We start from the raw sequence: 15,913 nt of genomic DNA on the forward strand, positions 1-15,913 counted from the left end.
TCTTAATCTACACGAGTCTACAAAGCCTAAAGAATTGAAATAGTAAAAGTGAAGGAAATGTGTCAAGAAACTTAACTTTGTTAAGTAAGAGTTTTTCACATGAGTTTGATTATCCTTATATCATTGCTTGTCCAAAAGAGAAGTGAACATAATGAGAGTATAATGAGAAGGAAATTCCATATATGCTAAAAGGTAATAAAAATAAGGAACTTTAACGAAAAGCTTCATGTACTGTTCATTTTATGAAAAACCACATTTTGATGCTAAAAAATAAATCCTGGTACTATTCACTTTACCCTTTATTTTGTCTTTATCGTTAAAACTCAAAGTTTTCAACCCCTTTTCATTAGTTTTCCTATAAAAATAATGGTCATTCAATAGTGTTTTGACGGTTTTGCTCCCATTTTATTGTTTCTGCCTCTTAATTTCTTAAATGCTGATGTTTCTACCTCTTAATTTCTTAAATGCTGATGTTTCTACCTCATTGCCTTATCCCTCCATTCACTTTAAAATAATATCTTTTTTTATACCAAATTGTAATCAAAATTGGTAATGAACAGGGGGTGAAAGCTAGCTCAAAGATATATTATTACAGACAAGGCGAGTCCTAGTGACTCTTAACATATCATCAAATAAACGAATCTCAATTCATTTACACAGATACTCAAAATATTAATATTCAAAATTCATATTATAACTCCAATTAATAAGGTCATCCGTAACCATGTTTTTCTCCTAATACACATGAATCAGTTCACAACCTCCAATACATCTCATAAACTGTCTGTAGTAATCAATATGTTGCCAAGAGGGTGAAAACTGGTATTAGTCATATCGGTGACTAGATGAACCATCAAAAGCCGCATTCATCTTTAAACACTAAGTTTGAAATTAAGATCACACGTCAAATATCAGAATACTTCCCCCATGAGGAGTAGTTAGGGTATTTTATTTTCAATCGTCGAATCGAATGAATTAAAGAAGAACAATATAAAAATTAACAAGAGTGTATGAAAAATAAAAATAAATGTGTCTTTTAGGTTTCATAGTGTGAGTGCGTTTATTCCACCACGAGAGTCAACGTCGTTTTTCTATCTTACGACCGAAACCGCCTCAATCTTTACGTCGTTTTTTATCCAACTGAACCACCGCTCTACCACCTTGTCCAAAACGCATAAACCAAATAAAAGCTCACTTCGCTCGACATTTCCAACTCCGCAATTCTCCCCGTAAAGTCTCCTCCGAACCCCAACGGCGAAGAAGCTCCGCTAGGGTTTCGCTCGCACTATCAAACGACCCCGTTCAATCGGGCGCAGAGAACCAAACCGGACCCAGACCTAGGGTTTCGAATCCCAATCCGCCACCGTAGATCATGGAGGAGGAGCACGAGTACGACGATCAGCAGTACATGGAGGACGACGACGAAGACGAAATCACGCAGGAGGACGCGTGGGCCGTCATCTCTGCCTACTTCGAGGAGAAGGGCTTGGTGCGCCAGCAGCTCGACTCGTTCGACGAGTTCATTCAGAACACAATGCAGGAGATTGTCGACGAGTCGGCCGATATCGAGATTCGGCCTGAGTCGCAGCACAACCCGGGGCACCAGCCTGATTTCGCCGAGGTAGGGTTTCCTCCCGGGAAATTATGGGTGTGAAATTGCCTGCGTTTTCTCTAGGGAAACAAACGGGGGTTTTAGGGCCGGTTTGCCAATGGGTTTTAGGGCTAGTTTTACCAATGGTAGAATTTCTATTAAATGGTATTGTTGTTAACGAATTCAAGCTTCCTAATTTTTGTAGTTTTAGGGGTTATACTTGGTGCACAAAACCACAAACTTATAAGCAAGGGAGCTAGGGTTTTATTCTCACAGAGTCACAGTTGATTTCTTTGTTACGAAACGAAAGGAGAATTTGGATTGGAGCATTGTTTGGAGCTTTAATACTGTTGTATTCAAGCAAATGGCATCGTCATTAAATAATCTGAGCTTTGTAGTTTTGTTGAATTTATTGGTAATAGTTGGTGCAAAAAACTAAAATTGGATAAGCAATTGGGAGCTAGGATATCTTTATGCCGGTTAATTATTTAGTACAAAATGAAAGTAGAATTTGAAGCATTTGTCATGGTTATGTTGTTTGGAGCTTTAACACTGTTGGGTTGGATTACAGACTGTATGCAAGATTAGCTTTGGTCAGATTTATTTGAGTAAGCCCATGATGACCGAATCTGATGGAGAAACTGCAACCTTATTTCCCAAAGCTGCAAGGCTGAGAAATCTGACGTACTCAGCACCCTTGTATGTGGATGTCTCAAAGAGGATGATAAAGAAAGGACACGATGGCGAAGAACTCACCGAGACCCAGGATTTCACCAAAGTATTCATTGGGAAGGTGTGTAATGTGATTATAATTATTTCAATAACGATGGATGAGTTTAACAGTGCTAGTCAACAACTTGGTTGAATTTGTTTTGTTGCATATTATCAGGTTCCTATAATGCTTCGGTCTAGTTATTGCACACTGTACCAGAATTCAGAGAAAGATTTAACTGAGCTGGGAGAGTGTCCATACGATCAAGGTGGATATTTTATTATAAATGGGAGTGAAAAGGTTCTTATTGCTCAAGAGAAGATGAGCACCAATCATGTCTATGTGTTCAAGAAGAGGCAGCCGAACAAGTATGCCTATGTGGCTGAAGTTCGGTCTATGGCGGAGTCTCAAAACAGGCCGCCCAGTACCATGTTTGTTCGGATGCTTGCCCGGACTAGTTCTAAAGGGGTAATGAAACTGATTGTGGCAGTATTGTTTATTTTTGTTCATGTAGTGTCTGCTTTTTGTTTTCATTTTGTTTGTTTGCATTTGTATTATTGCAGGGTTCTTCGGGACAGTATATCAAAGCTACACTTCCTTATATTAAAGGGGAAATTCCTATTATCATCGTTTTCCGGGCTCTTGGGTTTGTTGCCGATAAAGACATCCTCGAGCACATATGTTATGACTTTTCTGATACTCAAATGATGGAGTTGCTCAGACCTTCTTTGGAAGAAGCATTTGTGATTCAGAATCAACAGGTGTTTTATCTATTTCATGGTTTGATGTCTACAAGTTTCTCAAATACTTTTTAGCATGTGGCTTATTATTCTATTTTCTGCTACAGGTTGCATTAGATTATATTGGAAAGAGAGGTGCAAATGTTGGTGTAAGTAGAGACAAGAGAATCAAGTACGCGAAAGAGATTCTACAAAAGGAAATGCTTCCACACGTTGGTGTTGGAGAATTTTGTGAGACAAAGAAAGCTTACTATTTTGGGTAGGTTTTTAGGATATGCATTAGCATCCAGTTGGATTTTGAATTGTTAACTAAATGGGCATTTGCGCTTGTTCCAGATATATCGTTCACAGGCTTCTACTCTGTGCACTTGGTCGGAGGCCAGAGGATGACAGGGATCATTATGGAAACAAGCGGCTTGATCTTGCTGGTCCCTTACTTGGAGGCTTGTTTAGAAATGTATATGTTTTTAGTGGAAATTAAAGGTTGTATGAATTTTTTACCATTATGTTGTTGACCATGGAACTGTTTATGTAATCGCAGCTATTCAGGAAGTTGACTAAGGATGTGAGAGCTTATGCACAGAAGGTTATTTACATGAACCCTGAATTTATTAGATTTCTATTTTATTTGGGTTTTTACTTACATATTTAATTCATGTTGCAGTGTGTTGACAATGGAAAGGATCTTAATCTGCAATTTGCCATCAAAGCTAAAACCATCACGAGTGGCCTCAAATATTCACTTGCCACTGGAAACTGGGGACAAGCAAATGCAGCTGGTACAAGGGCTGGAGTGTCGCAGGTGTTAAATCGTTTGACATACGCATCCACCCTCTCACACTTGAGAAGACTGAATTCTCCAATAGGGCGTGAAGGTAAAACCACTTTATGCTTTCTGGCTTCTGCTGTGTTTTGTACTCTTATGTTTCAAATGTAAAGACTTTGGATCAACCCTTCTCTTCACCAATCCTCTCCCACGCAAATGACTGAATCAACCTTCCTAATGCCAGTCCAGTCAACCTGTTTGCTAGCCCAGCGCTAGGGCATCCTCGTCTTCCAGCCCCATATGCAATTAGCTTGCATCCTCCTCCTTCATCACTCCATCCATCACACCACTCCGACCTAAACTTTGTAGCGTCCTCTCACATCTCAGGGTCCCTATGGTTGTAGGTCTTTGGATTGCAGTTATAAGCCTCATCTGTGGTGTAAGGTCAAAACCTGTAGCATCTATTTTTTCCCAATCATCTTGTTGCTACTGCTATTTGTGGTCCCCTCCTTCCCTTGAACTAAAGGTTTCTTTTATCAGGGAAATTGGCTAAACCACGTCAGCTGCATAATTCGCAATGGGGAATGATGTGCCCAGCTGAAACACCCGAAGGCCAAGTGAGTATCACATTTTAAAAGTTCTAAGTCTGCAAGTTACCTTGAGAAACCCTTTCTTTCTGTACATGGCACTTAAATCTTAGTTTGTCTGTTAAACCAGGCATGCGGGCTTGTCAAGAATCTTGCGTTGATGGTATACATAACGGTAGGATCAGCTGCATATCCAATCTTGGAATTTTTGGAAGAATGGGGTACAGAAAACTTTGAGGTTTGTTCTATTAGTTGTAATGGATTCTGATTTATGTTTTCTTTATTTCTTTAGTTTGACAAGCGTCTTTATCTTGGCTGTAGGAAATTTCACCTGCGGTTATACCCCAAGCTACAAAAATTTTTGTTAACGGCTGTTGGGTTGGAATCCATCGTGATCCTGAAATGTTGGTGAGAACATTAAGAAAGCTAAGGCGACGGGTGAGTATCTCTTTTATTTATTTCTTTACAATTGTAAATTCCAGTAGATATGTGCCAAAAGAACAATGCTCAATCTGCAACATTCAAAACATTGGCTTTTTAATCAGAGTCTGTTTGGTTAATTTGCCCCATTCTTTTCTTCCTCTTTTCCTTTTCATCTTGTGCTTTGGTCTTACCTGCCCAATCTTCATAGTGCGTGCTTATAACCATTCTGACTAGTAACTTTCCACGTTCAAATGTCACAATAAATGTTACAGATGCTGATTACTCTGTACTTGTGCAGGTTGATGTCAACACTGAAGTTGGGGTTGTGAGGGATATCCGTCTGAAAGAATTGCGGATATATACTGACTATGGCCGTTGCAGTCGTCCATTATTCATTGTGGACAAACAGAGGCTTCTCATAAAGAAGCGAGATATTCATGCATTGCAGCAGAGGGTGAGCTAGCAGAAATCTTCTATTTAATTTCTTTTGGACTTCCAATGTTTACATCAATCTACCCTTATATTCTTTCAGGAAAGCCCTGAAGATGCTGGTTGGCATGACCTTGTAGCGAAGGGATATATTGAATATATTGACACTGAAGAAGAGGAGACTACAATGATTTCCATGACAATTAATGTTAGTAGTTCTTTCTGGAAAAATGCATCTTGGTTTTATTTGGATTATAAAGAGACATGTAGAAGCTGTAGGGATTCATGATTCAATTTGGAAAAACTTGTGTGCAGGATCTTGTCCAAGCAAGACTCAATCCTGAGGAGGCATATTCGGACACTTATACACATTGTGAAATCCACCCATCACTTATTTTGGGTGTTTGTGCTTCTATTATACCATTTCCTGATCATAATCAGGTGATTTTGTTGTACAGGTGAATTTAATCAGTTTGATATGTTATTAAGTTATTATTTCATATATTTATTAGCTATGTTGTGATCAGTCTCCACGTAATACGTATCAATCTGCTATGGGGAAGCAAGCTATGGGGATTTATGTCACCAATTATCAGTTCCGGATGGTATGATTTGGTTCTCACGTGTAATTAATTATTTTATCTTCTAATGTTGAATGTTGCAGTTGATTAATGAGAATCTTCTTGTTTCTTCGCTCAGGATACATTGGCGTATGTTTTATACTATCCTCAGAAACCACTTGTCACCACACGAGCCATGGAGCATCTCCACTTCCGGCAGCTTCCCGCTGGCATCGTAAGTATTTAACTTTGTTTTACTATTCCTCTCTCTTTTCGCTTTTCTAACTTAAGTCTGATGATGAACGTTTTCCTTGTCTTCCATTCCACATCAGAATGCTATTGTTGCCATTTCCTGTTATTCCGGTTATAACCAGGAAGATTCTGTCATTATGAATCAATCCTCTGTGGACCGTGGATTCTTCCGGTCACTATTCTTTCGATCTTATAGGTCAGTTTATCTGTAACAGCTATTTTGACTACAAGTCATTTGTTTTCCTACAATGTTGCATCAATAACTTTTACCCGTCACAGGGATGAGGAGAAAAAGATGGGAACCCTTGTCAAAGAGGATTTTGGGCGTCCTGACAGAGCAAATACTATGGTGAGAATTTCAATTTTTAGCTTATGTTTCCAATGGTGCTGCTCATGTAGTATTGGACGCTATTCTAAGGTTTGAGTTTACAGGGTATGCGACATGGTTCTTATGACAAATTGGATGATGATGGTCTTGCTCCTCCTGTAAGTATATGCATATTTGTATTACTACGATTTTTTGTCAGACTATACCCTGAAACAAAGATGAACTAATTAACTTCTCTTTGATATTACCTTAGGGAACTAGGGTTTCAGGTGAGGATGTCATCATAGGAAAGACCACACCCATGGCTCAGGACGAGGCTCCAGGGCAAGCGACATCGCGTTACACGCGGCGTGACCACAGCATAAGCTTGCGCCACAGTGAAACCGGCATAGTTGATCAGGTTAGTTTTCATTTCAGTTCCTTCTCCCCTCTGCTTGCAGCTCTACTGGCTTCTTATCACAAGACTGGCATTTACTTTGTGTTTGTAGGTTCTACTGACGACCAATGCCGATGGGTTGCGGTTTGTCAAAGTAAGGGTGAGGTCAGTCAGAATACCGCAGATTGGTGACAAATTCAGTAGCAGACATGGACAGAAGGGGACAGTGGGCATGACTTATACGCAGGAAGACATGCCATGGACTGTGGAAGGGGTCACACCTGATATAATCGTGAACCCACACGCTATTCCGTCTCGTATGACAATTGGTCAGCTGATTGAGTGTATCATGGGGAAGGTTGCAGCTCACATGGGAAAGGAAGGAGATGCTACTCCTTTTACAGATGTGACGGTGAGTTGCACTTTCTCGTGAATTGAAACGTTTCTTTAGTTGCTTCTTTTGTTTTTCCTGGAAATTCTCACGTTTTATTGTTTTCTTTGTTAGGTGGACAATATCAGTAAAGCTCTTCACAGTTGTGGTTATCAAATGCGTGGATTCGAGACCATGTATAATGGTCACACGGGCAGGCGGCTCAGCGCTATGATATTCCTTGGCCCCACATATTACCAAAGACTGAAGCACATGGTCGACGACAAGATCCATTCACGTGGACGGGGCCCAGTGCAGATCCTCACAAGGCAGCCAGCTGAGGGACGGTCTCGTGATGGTGGTCTACGATTTGGAGAAATGGAACGAGATTGCATGATTGCCCATGGTGCTGCCCACTTTCTGAAAGAAAGATTGTTCGACCAGAGTGATGCATATAGGGTTCATGTCTGCGAGCGTTGTGGGTTAATAGCTATTGCAAATCTCAAGAAGAATTCGTTTGAGTGCAGGGGTTGCAAGAACAAAACTGACATTGTTCAGGTACATCAATCTCTCTCTCTCTCATACGATACATGAATTCACGCCTACAGTTATAATATTGCTCTGATCCCGTTCTTACGGTAAGAGGTTAATGCTATCCGCTGCTCGTCTTTCGTTGGTGTAGGTTTACATTCCTTATGCCTGCAAGCTGCTATTCCAAGAGCTCATGTCAATGGCCATAGCGCCAAGAATGCTCACAAAGGACATAAAGCCGGCCAAAAACCAAAAGAAGAAAGGAGGCTGATATAGTCGAAGTTGATTGCGAAAGCAGACACGTCCTTTGTTTTCGCTGTTTTCGTCAAAACAAGCATGGAGTTAACGATTAGAGGCCTTACCGTCATAAAAATAGACACGCCGGAGTTTAAGGAGGTTGAAGGCGGCTCAGAAGGTTCATCGGTTCCTGCCTTGGGGGGATTGGAAGACATAATCAGAATGAGTTGAGATGTATTTTCATGGGATTCGAATGGCTTTGTGTTTGGAATCGGTTCAAACTGTATTGTTCTGGTCTCGTTTTAAGTTGAGAGTTGGAACCTCCTAATTGTAATTTTTCTGTAGTTAAGCCATCACATTAAATGATATATATAAGTACATAACATTTTGTTCGAGTAAATGTGTGTTTTCCTAAGGTTTGTGACATGATCATTAAGTATAGGGCCGGAAAAAATACCCGAAAACACCATACTCTTTTCTTAATCAATTTGAACGATTTTATAATAAAATCTACATCTTAACGCCAGGTCAGCATTTCACTTAATGTTGGTAGACCCGTAAATAGGTCAGGTTTATCGGGTTTGGGTCGGGTTCAATCCAATCCGTTAAGTTAACGGGTCATTAGAATTCGATCTGTTAAGCTAACGGGTCAACTGTTTCACCCCACTAACATCTGTTAACAATTATTATTATTTTATTTTTTTTGCATAGAGTTTATTTTTTGTTGTTAAGACTTTACTGAAATTATTAAAACATTGTCAACTAACGGGTGCTAACAGGTCTAATGGGTTGACTCAAAGTGACCCGTTATTTAACGGATTGTTAACATGTTCACCCGTTAGCAATCTGACCGGTTAATCATCCATTCAAATACTAATATTAATGAGTCGGATCGGGTTAACGGGTCGGGTCCAAATGCCAACTTAGAACGACATCGTATCATGATTCATGACTAGTCCAACTCCAAGGCGTTTTCTGCAATCCGCCGCTTGTGCCAAGCGTCCAAGCGACAGCAACGAAGAAGCACAGAGGAGGAGGATGGAGAGCAAAGTAGATGTAGACGAAGCGCCGCAGCCGGAGCTCCAATCCACCGCCGCGCAGCCATCACCGCCTTCCGGTGAGTCAGTGAGCCTCTTTCCGTTTTAGATTCGTATCAATTGGATTTTTTATTTATTTTTTGTTGGAAAAGGAAAAAGGTTTTTGTTTTATTCTTTTTAATTTTGTTATTTACTTTCTTTTTGTTGATATATGTGATTGTGATTAGCATTTAGGAACTGCAACTGGGTTGGGTTCACTTTTAATTTTAAAGGTTACCCAATTAGGCGCATATGTGTATGTGTGTAGCCACGTTGGCTAGAGCGAATGTGCTTCCTTATGCACCGAGTTTGAATCCTTTCCCAATAGTTTAGATTCGTTTATAGTAGAATATCGCTTGTATCGACAAAAAAATAGTTACCCATATTGGCAACTGTCTCAATAGTCTCTTAACTTTCTATTGTAAGAATGGAAAGTGAATAATTTGGGTTACAATGCACTAATTTCATTGGAATCGGATTCTCTTCCCTCCAAATCCCTTCCCGTCCAGATGTTGACGTTGCTTAATTGTGACCGTTCAAATACGAGGGGACTGGAGGGGAGGGGGATTTGGATTCCTGAGAAGAATGTCCTTTAGGGCCTTTCAATAAATAGTGCAAAGTTTTCTCACCTGGTGAGGCGTGTGATTATGATGTAGAAATAGCTCAACTGGTTTGTGGCTCTTGCCGCCGCCTGCTTAAGTATCCCCGAGGAGCCAGACATGTCGAATGCTCGTGCTGTCAGACAGTCAACTTTGTTTTAGAAGGTTCTTCTCTCTTCCTTCACTTGGATACTTGGAGTAGCTAATAAGTTAAGCTTCTATGTATGTCTTATTTCTCTCCTCTTTTTTCTTATTTTCTGTAGTTTAGGATGATTTTCTATATCTTGCGCTAAAAGGTAAGGTGACAATGCAAAAAGGGAAAGAGAGGCTGCAGTGGCATTGAAATTTCTGCAAATAAGCCATTCATGAAGCTAAACCGTGATCTAAACTAACCTCAAATGTGAAAAATTCGCAATAATACTCCAAAGCGTGATCTAAACTTAGAACGCAGTGTGCAATACTTGAGTTCTAAGCCAAAAATCCCGATGGATATAATTCTATTGCTTCTCTTGTAGATTGATAAGTTTCGGTTACCAGAGTCTTCGTGCCTAATGCCTGTGTATTAAAGTGTCATTTTCTCTTCTGCAAATGTACGTTCTAGTTTCTAAAGGATTCTTTTTTTATCAGCTCATCAGGTTGGACAAGTGAAATGTGGTAGTTGTGCAGTGTTGCTGATGTACCCATATGGAGCGGCATCCGTTAGGTGTTCCTCTTGCAATTTTGTGACAGAAGTTGGAGTAAGTAAACAATTTACTTGAAAAAGTAAAATAGTTACGTATGTGCTCTAGACATATCGGAGCCATTCATTTATGTATGTTGCGATTGTAATCCATTTGTTAGAGGTAGCATTCGGAACAATATTCCGGGATAATCACTAAGTTACGTCGTTATACTTCTCGCACGTTTCCCTAAGTATAAGTTTTGGATTTGTAGACTTCACAATAGGTATGATGCGACGAGGAAAGTTATATTTTTAATCAGTGAGCATACAGTGGTGGTTGTACTTTCATGGAGTTGTTTCGTTGGTAGTAGTCAATATGGTATCATTATGAGGGAGAATAAGAAGAAAAGCACTTTTGAGATAAGTTGTCTGTCATTTGTATAGTTATTGCAAGTAGATCAGAATGCAATTGCTTGTGTTTCATTTGTGTGATTGGATGTGAAATGTTTCTTTGTAGGAACACAACAAGCGCCCGCCATGGTCCGTCCAACAGGGGCAATCACCAACTCCTCCTAATCCTGTTCACTAAACTGCTCATGCGAGTGAGGCAGTCCAGAAATTGTTACTTGCATCCGAAGCTTGGCAGTACTCTGCTTTGTATTGCCGTTGCATGGATTGGGGAAGAACGAAGGGCTTACACCAGAACTGGTTGATTTGATCTTCGCAGGAAAGGATCTTCTTGGTACGATCGACAATGAACAACTCTTCTCCAAATTTAATTTGCAACTGTATATAAAGTTAAACTGTTGAGCCGTAGTAAGCTGTTTCGGACGAAAATTTAACGAGACTGATTTGACATTATGTTAGCTAAACTATTTGAGAGAAATGATATGTTGTGTGACAACCAACAAAGATCACCGATCTCTAAAACGTTACTATGCTTAGGGTGCAAGCAATTCCCATGACGAAGAGAGAAGCATTCTCGAACGTCATGGGAAATTATTGTATAACGGTACTAACGGACATTAACGTCAATTTCGGTTCACTACCATAGCGAAACTGAGAAAACTACGCAGAGCCATGTACTATATCATATTGAAAGTAATAACAAACGTAACACCTCAGGTTAACGGAGATTTAACGGCTGAATATTTGTAGCACTGCCCTTATGAACTCTGAAGTGATCTTCAATCATCTGCCGGGATGTCCTCGTCGGAACGCTGAAAGTTCTGTCGTCCTGTGATTGCAAACAGAAGAACAAATCTTGTTTTGAGACGTGTTTGCAGAGAGAGAGAGGTACCTGCTGCTTCTTTTTCAATGACTTCCAGTTTGGCAATCAACAAAGACCAGCAGCACTCATTTGCATTGTTCTCTCTCCCTATGTTTTGGATATAGCTCAACAGAAGCATTTCCTTTACCAAAACAGAACAATAATGCCCAACAGCATCGAGGGTCTACACGTAGATTCATAATTATATGATTGCAAGACCTATACTGCGGTTCGGGTATGATCTTTAATTTCACTTTTACAGGAAAAGGGAGATGTGAATGCTTCATTGAATGTGTGGCCACATGGGATATGACAAGATTAAGAATGAGAATATCCGAGGTAGAGTAGGAGTGGTTGTTGGACATAAAATGAGCGAAAATCGGTTCAGATGGTTTGGACATGTGAATTGAAGACCTACAATGCTCCTGTTAAAAGATGCGATTATAAGACCGAAACTCAGGCAAAAGGAGTAGAGAAAGACCTAGGAAGACTTGGAAAGAGACTAAGAAAAAACATGGAGTACTTGAAGCTAACGGAAGACTTGGCGCAAAACCGAATGCAATAGCGTTCTAGAATTCATATAGCTGACCCCAATTAGTGAGATAAGGTTGTACAGTAAAACGAAGAGAGACCACGGAACTACATGTAAAGTAAACCTCCTATCCAGCTATCCACGAACCCAAAAGTATGCGGAAAAATAAGTCAGTTTCCGATAGTCAGTCGAAGTACCTATCATTCTCTCAGTTACTGTAACCAGATTATATCGACTTGAATTTTTATTACCAACTACGAAGACAAAACCAATGCAAGGAGTGATGGTGATTGGAACATATACTGTATGCCAAGAACTGACCTATTAGGGTTTAGGACCACGTACCTTTCAAGGCCTGCAGATGGTTTGCCTGATCCTTTCAAAACTTTTCATAAACTGCTTGGAACTTGACAGCTTCAGTCTTCAAGCAGTTCTTCTCACACTGCATACATAAAATCAAATTAATCAGAACAATAAATTAGGGCATTACACAATGCCTTCCAGCATAACAACTACATATTCAAAAATTTCGTGCCGGATCATCCATCGTTTTCCACAGCTCTTCGAAAGGGATTTAGCGAAACTTTGCCTGACAAGTAAAGAAAACAAAATGTACCCAATTAGTTCACTTGTTGCGAAGAAACTATTGATGTGAAAAAATTGAAAGAAGAAGAATCGATTAATCGGAAAATTGTACTTGGAGAGGTCGAGGTCGAGATCGAGGTGATCGGAATTCGCGATCCGTGGCTCGGTCCTGCGCTTCTTGTTGCTCGCTTTGGCGGTCGACATTGTTGTCAGCGTTTGGAGCTTGAGGATTTTGGTTCGGAGGTTGAAGAAGGTCGTTTGAGTCACTGGGTGAGATTCCCGCGCATTCAAATTTGATGCTCTTTAAACTCGCGAGTCGCGACTGATAAGTGGGCCAGGCCTTACGCACTTTTGGGCTATAATAAGTGGGCCGAATAATAAGATTTGGAAATTTTTATTTAAACCTATGTAACATTTTTTTACACTCAACTTAAAATTTGAGTGTTACTAGACCCACCCCAATATTTTATTTCTTCACCCATCTTTTTATAAAAAATTTAATGACATATTTACTCTTATTAAAAAGACTTTTAGACCCCTATTTATAAATTCATTATAATGTTCTTGTAGTTATAATAAAAAAATAAAAATTAAATTGGCCCAGCAAACTTTTCCCCTCCCCCACCCCGTTTCCTTATCCCCCGTCTCCAACAACATTGAATCAGGGAAGTTGGAGATCTCCAACAACTTGATCAAACAAAAAAAAAAACACAATTCAACTCATGGAATTAGGGATTCTATGAATGAACTAAGACTGTGAATTGCAAAGAAAGGAGGGAGGGGACAAGACTTACGCGTCCGTCAACCTGGAGATGACCAGATCCAACAACACATGCACCCGAAAGACATCCAACCTCCGACCCATTTCTCACATCTCTCTCCGATCATTTAGTTTGGTAGTGCTCTGTCTCTCCCCTGCTTCTTTCTCCTCATCGCCCTCCCGTTTTGCTCTCTTCAATGGCGAGTACGAGAGGTCGATTGTTTCTTTTTAATATTTTTTTTAAAATAAAAAAAAGAATTTAGATATATTAAAGGTTATTTTAGGAATAATGGTGGGTGTAGAAATAACATATTAATTTTTTAATATTTCATAGTGGGTGAATTTATAATGTGGGTGTGAAAATAAGACAATGGGTGGGTTTAATAGCACTCTAAAATTTTAAATGTTAATTGTCTATTTTACCCTATTACATAATTACTATTAAGTACAAAATGAAATTAATAATAAAACTCAAATTTATCAATAAACTCAAACACTATAATTAAACCCTATGATCACTATTTGTTTATCCTACATTCATTCCGGCTAAAACCATAATAGCTCTCATAGAGAAAACTAAGTTTTTTTTATTGATGGATGATGATTTTGAAGTTTTGAATCCTTCAACCAAGGTATGACTCAATTTATGAATATTTTTTTCGTTTGATTTCAATTTTTTAGAGTTTAGAAGATGAGTATTTTGGTTTTAATTTTTTTTTTTCAATCAATCCCGCATAGTTTGTTTATTTTTATGCAACAATTTGTTGTTGCAGTTGGTCTCCCACTATTCATCTGCACCACAAAAAACCAAAAAGACTTGCAGATATTGCAAGGACCTTGGATTCCGTTTGCTTCTTTTGTTTTTATATATTTTTTTCTTCTCGTCGGTGTAGTCTAACTACACCCCAAAATCATGGCATCAATGTATAGTATTGCCTAAAAGTCCTAATACAAAATTGCACATCAAAAAACCAAAAAGACTTGCAGATATTGCAAACATCTTGGATTTTGTTTGCTTCTTCTGTTTTTATATTATTTTTTCTTCTCTGTCGGTGTAGTCTGACTACACCCCAAAATCATGGCATCAATGTAACTATTGGTGCAAATAGTATTGCCTAAAAGTCCTAATACAAAACCTGCACCCCCAAAAACCAAACAGACTTGTAGGTAGTAGCATATACAAGCAAAAAATAGAGTTAAAAATCAAATGGGTGTAAAAATAAATTAACATATTGAATTGGGTTTATGGAGGTATATTAGATAGTAAATTAGGGTTTAAAGAGATATTAATAGTTTAGTTAAAAATCAAATGGGTGCAAAGAGTAAGTTTGATGTAGAAATAGGTTACATGAGTTTAAATAAAATTTTTTTCCCCTTTGAAAATGTATGTATAGTAGCATTTAAGCATTAAACAGTTAGTGAGTTAATATTGTCCTAACTAACTATTACATGAAGTAACCTCGTAAAAATGAATCGATTCTATGTTTTTACTTTCGAGTCATTCTTACAGAAGTTCACTTAAATCAGAATTGTTCAGTCATTTGTTAATAACCGGAAGATTTATTTAAGATCTTAGTGCAAGGACGACCGAGCCTTTGAAAATAAGTTCTTCCAATTCCATATTTTACTTATAAAAATGTTGTGAGTCGGCCAACATTAGGAGCGAGACAAGCAAGCACGAACCCATGAGAGAAATGACACTTGCTACGATCATTTGTTTGCAAAAATTTTATGCACGTCATAAATTGTAAGTTGATTTATTCAATTATGGTCAATACTCTTCTCAATTTGAATGCATGTATGATACTTCATTGAGTACCTAAAACATGAAATATCCAAACGAATGGTTATTGTTGTATTAACTTACAATTGACTAATTCTTGAGCGTCGATTAATTATGGGGAAACTTGATATAACTCCAATTTTTTGAGCCAATAGTAGGAATAGTCAAATTTATTAAAAATAAGTCCAAACTTTAAATTTAATTATTTTATTATCAATAATTATCTCTTAAAAGAAAAAACTTATTGTAAAAATCAAATTTCTTCCTAATTGTCTCTTTGATTATTTCTTTTTATTTATTTATTTGTTTTTTCTTGTTCCTCCTCTTGCTTTAACCCATTAATAGATTTTTTTTAAACTTTTATAATCAACCTATATCACAGGTTAATTGTATTTATCTACCTATATGACAGATTCTTTTTCATAGTCAACCTATCACATATTAATGTGTCTTGCTTGTAGGTATATTATATTTTTTTCTACCTTTTAGTTAGGTTTCATATCTCACTTATAGGTATAATATACCTTCATATATTTGCTACTTGAGTTAGGGTAGAATGTTTTGCAGATAGATTTATGTTAGTATATTAATTTTTTTTTTTGTTTATAAGATATTAATTAGATATTTTGGAGTTGAAAAATGCATAATTAAGATTTTAATTGATTTTTAATATTTTTAGAAAATATAAAAGGAGTATAAAAGAAATAAAAACATATAATTAGATAACTTGGGTCGCTCCTAAAAA

General features: G+C 38.2%; 2 protein-coding genes and 1 long non-coding RNA gene across 6 annotated transcripts; 2 read left to right on the forward strand and 1 right to left on the reverse strand.

Moving 5' to 3' along the window:
- Positions 1-1,163: 1,163 nt before the first annotated feature.
- LOC103446412 (DNA-directed RNA polymerase II subunit RPB2) lies at positions 1,164-8,302 on the forward strand. Its single transcript, XM_008385518.4, has 23 exons — positions 1,164-1,621; positions 2,163-2,384; positions 2,481-2,771; positions 2,867-3,064; positions 3,151-3,302; positions 3,380-3,500; positions 3,585-3,629; positions 3,708-3,918; positions 4,350-4,426; positions 4,527-4,634; positions 4,718-4,834; positions 5,118-5,273; positions 5,352-5,456; positions 5,564-5,689; positions 5,776-5,853; positions 5,948-6,043; positions 6,141-6,256; positions 6,340-6,409; positions 6,493-6,546; positions 6,642-6,788; positions 6,877-7,176; positions 7,270-7,692; positions 7,817-8,302. The coding sequence occupies exons 1-23, from the start codon at positions 1,373-1,375 to the stop codon at positions 7,934-7,936; spliced, it is 3,582 nt and encodes a 1,193-aa protein (XP_008383740.3). The 5' UTR covers positions 1,164-1,372; the 3' UTR covers positions 7,937-8,302.
- Positions 8,303-8,827: 525 nt separating this feature from the next.
- Positions 8,828-11,150, forward strand: LOC103446539 (protein LOL2-like). 4 transcript variants are annotated; one of them, XM_008385678.4, is made up of 4 exons: positions 8,832-9,019; positions 9,635-9,742; positions 10,205-10,314; positions 10,756-11,150. In XM_008385678.4, exons 1-4 carry the CDS (start codon positions 8,851-8,853, stop codon positions 10,825-10,827), a joined length of 459 nt encoding a protein of 152 aa, XP_008383900.1. In that variant the 5' UTR covers positions 8,832-8,850; the 3' UTR covers positions 10,828-11,150. The 4 variants fall into 4 exon arrangements, with proteins under 4 accessions (XP_017190631.1, XP_008383900.1, XP_017190630.1 ...); XM_017335141.3 differs by having other exon boundaries at positions 9,641-9,742; XM_029110381.2 differs by having other exon boundaries at positions 8,835-9,019; positions 10,511-11,150.
- A 1,350-nt stretch (positions 11,151-12,500) lies between these two features.
- Positions 12,501-13,587, reverse strand: LOC114827776 (uncharacterized). Its single transcript, XR_011572048.1, has 3 exons — positions 13,420-13,587; positions 12,738-12,981; positions 12,501-12,629 (listed from the first exon to the last, which is right to left on the reverse strand). It is a non-coding gene; the product is annotated as an uncharacterized lncRNA (long non-coding RNA).
- Positions 13,588-15,913: the final 2,326 nt, after the last annotated feature.

Source organism: Malus domestica, chromosome 10, assembly GCF_042453785.1.
Source record: "Malus domestica chromosome 10, GDT2T_hap1".
Classification (NCBI taxonomy): Eukaryota; Viridiplantae; Streptophyta; class Magnoliopsida; order Rosales; family Rosaceae; genus Malus; species Malus domestica.